The sequence below is a fragment of the Artemia sp. Qi Xiang Cuo genome, chromosome 19, assembly GCF_049724085.1.
Source record: "Artemia sp. Qi Xiang Cuo chromosome 19, ASM4972408v1, whole genome shotgun sequence".
In the NCBI taxonomy this organism is placed as follows: Eukaryota; Metazoa; Arthropoda; class Branchiopoda; order Anostraca; family Artemiidae; genus Artemia; species Artemia sp. Qi Xiang Cuo.
In genome coordinates, this window is record NC_142812.1 from 50,316,483 (window position 1) to 50,322,482 (window position 6,000).

At 37.1% G+C, this 6,000-nt stretch overlaps 1 protein-coding gene across 1 annotated transcript in view; it reads right to left on the reverse strand.

Moving 5' to 3' along the window:
- Positions 1-5,270, reverse strand: part of polybromo (protein) — a 71,208-nt gene extending 65,938 nt beyond the window's left edge. Inside the window, exon 1 of the mRNA XM_089104715.1 lies at positions 5,198-5,270. Coding sequence (XP_088960841.1) covers positions 5,198-5,219 — 22 coding nt within the window. The 5' untranslated portion in view covers positions 5,220-5,270. The remainder of the gene's footprint in view (positions 1-5,197) is intronic.
- Positions 5,271-6,000: the final 730 nt, after the last annotated feature.

The following is a 6,000-nucleotide window of genomic DNA, read 5'->3' on the forward strand; positions in this document are numbered from 1 at the left end:
TCTGCCACCTTTTTTAAAGTTTTAAATATACATTAAACCTTCTATTGGAAAATTTTCCTTGTTTTCATCGTCAATTGACGAAAAATTCTGAATTTTGCCCCTCTTAGGATTTTTCTGAATTTACGCAACTGAATCTGAGCTGACCTGACCACAGAATACCTACAATCTGCATGGATTATTTTATTTGATATTTTCTAATAGGCTTCTCGTCTTGCGTAAACATGATACATATTAATAACCAATGTAACCCTCAATCGCAAGCCTATGCGTCCAGTATAAAAAAATAACAATAAATAAATAAAAAATAAAAAGCTTTCCTCCAAACCTTTTTTCGACACCTCTCTGGGTGGTTTTTGGGCGATGAGTGCAAGGTGCCGCCCAATACGTCAGTAGTATAGGTAAAATGCCAGTAAAATACGGAAAAGATGTAAATTACTAAAAATGGTAAAATTGGTAAAATATCAATTTTAAGGGGAATCGATAGAATTACGGTAGAATAGGTAAACCTGGTACACCCCCCTCCCTAGATATGGCCCTAGATATGAGCCGGTGATACGGAAGACAACCGCCCCTGGGAAAAAATACGACCGCCCCTGGGAAAAGTACAAGTCGACGTGCTTGTGAATATCACACGGAAATAATTGTTCAAAGAAAATCATGAACTGAAGAAGCCTACGAACAAATATTGCATTCTTGACTCACCATTAATTTCATTACGGATTGTAATAATGCTTATAATAAATTTATTATAAGCCAAAAAATAGGCCATACAACACAGTATTCTTAATTACACTCCACAAGAAAAATAACATAAAATCTAACTTCTCCCCCCCCCAAAAAAAAATAATAATTAAACAAATAAAATGAAATAAATAACTAAAAAAAATAATAATAATAAATAAATAATAATCAAGTTTCACTTATTGCTGTCAACTCTTCATTTACATATTTACATAACTGCATGATTGTCCTTTCTACAGTCGTCTTCAGGATCCCCGGGAACTCCAAGGTACCACCCTCAAAATACTTTCCCCTTAACAGAGAAAGTTGCTGGCACTCGGCGAGAATATTGGCCACATCTTCAATACCTATATTACATCTGGGGCAAGAGTAATCCGCATCGACAAAGTATGCAATGCGGCTTAGCAATAGGGGAGGGGGGGGTCTTTCGCATTAGGAGTGAATTGAGAGAGCAGTAAAAAAAAAATATTAAAAAAGTGTTTACAGGTAATAGTTAGATAATAAGGTCGTCGCCAGGGGCGTAATTTCAGAAAAGTCCTGGGGGGAACTTCAAAAAGTTTTTCCACGTCATTGCGGAAAATTATGCAGATTTCCTACAAAAAAAAAGAATTTTCTATTACATTTACAACATAGAAACAGTGGCATATCCAGGATTTCCGGGGGGGGGATTGACAAGAGGCTGCCAAATAAAAGTACACTCTGGTCTCGAATAATTCTAGTTGTAGCGAAGTCCAGGGGCATTGCTAGCAATTTTCCTTTAGAGGGGGGGGGGGGCGACGAAACTGTGCCGACACAAAACGACATTGCACCTACGAATTTCACAAAAAAAATAAAAGAGAAAAGGCATGGATCATTTAACGTTTCCCTTTAATAATAGCAAGCAAATGGTTTGAAAACAAAGATCTCTGCTGTGAAGTGGCGAAAACTTCGATAATATAACTGTAATAGTTTGCCTTAGCATTTTTCAATTCTGAGCATTTTTTGTCTTCCCTGGAAAATTGACCACCCCCTCCCTGCCCTCAGACACGGGGTGCGGAGGGGCCGCGGAGCCTTCCTCATGAGGCAGATCCCGTTTTTTTTAGTTTCTGAGTATTTTTGGTTTTCCCTCCCAAATCGACCCCCCCCTGCCCTCAGAAATGGGGGTAGGTGGGGCCGCTGAGCCTTCCCCTTGAGGCAGATCACGCTTTATTTTTGATTCTGAGGATTTCTGATTTTCCCTCCAAAATTGACCCCCCTCCCCTGCCCTCAGAAAGGGGGGAAGGAAGGGCCGCGGAGCCTTCCCCTTGAGGCAGAGCATGCTGTATTTTCTTTTCTGAGCATTTTGTTTCCGCTCCAAAATTGACCCCCCCTCCTCTGCCCTCAGAAATGGGGGAAGGAAGGGCCTCTGAGCCGTCCCCTTGAGGCAGATCCCATTTATTTTTGATTCTGAGTATTTTTAGTTTTCCCTCCAAAATTGGCCCGCTGCCTCCCAAAAATGACCCCCCCACCGTCCCGGCCCGCCGAAGTGGGGGAAGAAGGGGCCATTGAGCCTTCCCCTTAAGACAGGTCCCGGTGTTTTTTTAATTATGATCATTTTGGTTTATTTCTTCAACATTACCCCCCCCTCAGAAATGGGGATAGGATGTGTCTACGCTTTCTCACCTCGAGGCAGATGATCTTCATTGATAAGTGTTCAATTTATAGCCATTTTCAGTATAATTTAATTTTCGACTTGTGTGCCAGATTCAAATGTAAATATAAAACTGTGATTAATTGGTCCTTTGGGTCTCTGACGTACTTTTTCTTATGATGCCCTATCCATTTTATTAATTCATAGAAAAAAAATTAATACTTATAATTTCGGCCAAATAAGCATTCAAATAAGCCATTTATTGTTAGTCTGATTTTATTTTTCACTTGGACTCCCGATACAAAGGTCAATATAAACCTTTGCTGAAACCGGATCTAGCTTCCAGGATCAAAGCCACATTTACTTTAGCGCCCAAGAACCCATAGGGCCCACAGCTCCCAACTTATTGCTGTCAGTATAATTGCTGTCAATATAATAGAATTTATTGTCAGTATAATTTTATTTTTAACTTGGGCGCCAGATTCAAAGGTAAATATAAACCTTTGCTTGCTTGGGCCTTTGGGCGTTGGCCTTGCTTGGGCTTATGATGCCCTATACAGTGTTTTTATCAAGTGAAAAATAATTCATACTTATATTTTCTGCCAAATAAGTATTCAAATAATCAATTTATTGTCAGTATAATTTTATTTTTAACTTAGGCGCCAGATTCAAAGGTAAATATAAACCTTTGCTGAAACCAGATCTAGCTTCCAGGATCAAAGCAACATTTACTTTAGCGCCTAAGAACCAATAGCACCCACAGCTCCAAACTTAGAAGAGAAATACAATCACGTCTAAGTAACAATCCATAGAACCAAATATTAAGTTATTTTAACTTTGGTACAGAAAATTTTTCTTTGTTCTATAAATAGCAATTTTTACTGGAGGCAAAGAAGAAAAAGCGCAAGGAACTCGCGAACTCGCAAAATCCCATGCGATCTGGTGTTTTTTTACCTTTGAATCTGGCGCCCAAGTTAAAAATAAAATTATGCTGACAATAAATTGATTATTTGAATACTTATTTGGCCGAAAATATAAGTATGAATTATTTTTCACTTAACAAAAACACTGTATAGGGCATCGTAAGCCCAAGCAAGGCTAACGCCCGCATGCATGTAATACAAGTATTTTTAATTTATCAGAACCCAAAAATGAATGACATATTTGAAATATTTCTGAACGCCCAGAAAGAACCCAAATTTGATCTCTCCTGTAACTTGATATGTCTCTGCAAAATGTGTTTGCCGACAGAAGCCAAATATCATATCTAAAGTTAGCAAATCACAGATGGTGCAGGAGCCAACACTGAATGACATATCTCGAATATTTGTAACACGCAAATTGCCTTTATGTGAAATGCGTTTGCCGACAGAAGTCAAATCTCCCCTCCTGTAATTGATAATGATCTCTCTTTGCCATATTTACCTTGCCGACACAATGCACTTGCTGACATAAATTGAATATATCATTGTGATTCGTAGAATTCTTTTGTGTATGCCCGCAACATCTGTGATTTGCTAACTTTAGATATGATACTTTTTTAAATCGCTATTTAAAGAAGAAATTGACTATAAATTTGCTGTGCTAAAGGTAAAGGTAATGAGGTAATCAAGCCAGTAGCTCTGTAGCCCACAGAGTGAAGCAAAAGGAAAAGGGCTAAATAGTGTTACTGAAAAGCCCGCCTGCTGTTAAATAGAAGAAGAAGAGAAGAAGGCTAGTATTTATTTTTCAAGTTGGGAGCTGTGGGTTCTGGGCACTGGGCGCTAAAGTATTAATGAATTTGGGTTCTTTGGGTACTAGCAGGCTCTGGGCTTTAAAGTATCGTTGGTTAATATACATATACTGATATTTAGTAATCAAAATGTTAATATGGTAAAATTCTACTTTAGCTACTTTTGACTATCTTAGAAAGGGGTTAGGTTAGGAAAATGAATCTTTCAGGGATGGGTCTATAGGCTAAAGTATGTCCTGGGAAGGTATTTTGAAGGACCTACCTCCACTCCTTATCCCTCTAGTTGACCTTTGATGACTTTAAAATTCTGTGAGTTATAGAAGTGAAACCTAGCAAAATAGATCTTCTGTTGAACTGCAGCATAACAAAACAGTTTTCAGCTTCACAACTTTGCTCAATCCCAATTTATCTACAGGCTAAAATATGTCCTGGGAAGGTATTTTGAAGTACTTGTCTCCTCTCCTTCTCCCTCTAGAGGATCCTGAAATTTGCCTATATGACAGGTCTACCTATTGAAGTTTTGACAAAACAACATTTTACCTTAATTTTCAGTTTTAAGATTCTTTTTCTCTGGCTTTAGTTCTGAAAATGTAATTCCTGTTATTTGAGTAGTATTTTAAGCCATATCAATGTTAATTTTCAAAATTTAGGAAATGTATTTGCATATCTATAAAACTCTATAAATCAGGATTAAGCAAATTTGTGAAGCTGAAAACAATTTTGTTGGACTTCATTTTAAGCAGAAGATTTATATTACAATGTTTCACTTTTATAACACACATAATTTTAAAGATCATCAAAGGTCAGGACCCTCTAGGGGGAGAAAGAGTGGAGGTAGGTACTTCAAAATACCTTCCCGGGACATACTTTAGCCTGTAGATCTATCCCTGAAAGTTTCATTTTCCTAACCAAACTCCTTTCCAAGACAGCCAAAAGTAGCTAAAGTAGAATTTTACCAAAGTTTTTTTTAATTAATTACCTTAGGTTAAGTATTGATTAGACTAGGGTTAATTTAAGATCTTTTAATCAAGTAGGCCAAGTGTGACCATTTTGTCCCTAAGTAGGTAAAGCGAATGGCTCAAAATTCACTGAAGATATAAGAATAATTAGCCTACCAACTCTCCGTCTTCGACCCATTTCTGTAATTAATCAAACTAACAATTCCAAGAACTGAACACTGGATAAAACAAAATATTTTATATTTCTTCAGAAAACGTATCCTTTTATTAAAGCCATCTTAATTTAGACATGATCCCAATTTTTTTAAGACAGCGCTAAAATCGGTTAGATGAATATGAAAGTATTTAGATCAATTTTGAAAGTATTTAGGGAGGGTTAAGGTACGGAGTGGTCCCTTCTCTTGTCAGATGTGTGGAGAGTCTGAAGATTTGGAACATCTTATGTGCTATTGTGAAGAACTGAAGGTACTTAGAAGGGAAATTTTTGGGAGGGATGTGATGGATAGAAGGTGTTTAGAAAATAAAATAGGAAGTATTCGCAAAGTGGATGTTAGAAAATTGGGAAATTTTGTGAGTGTGGGGATGAGACATAGAGAGGTTTTTCTATCGTAGTGTTATTTTCAAAAGTGTTTGAACTTATTGTTATGTTTTATTCGTTTTGTTGTATTTGTATTATCCATGGCCCATGGGGCTTTTGTGAGAAATATATCTTTATCTATGAAAGAGGTGTGATCCATATCCAGCGGCCAATTAAGGCAGATTGGACAAAAATAGAAAATAAGAACATGGACACCTAAAGCTCAAGCATTTAAAACAAAACTGTAATATTTAGGATCAACTTAATACCATAAAGACCCAACATTAAAATCAAAAACTCTACGTGACACAATTCGAGAAGAATTTCCGTCAAGAATCTACCGCAGCTTGAGCTAATTTTCCCATCACATGAAAAAAATGCC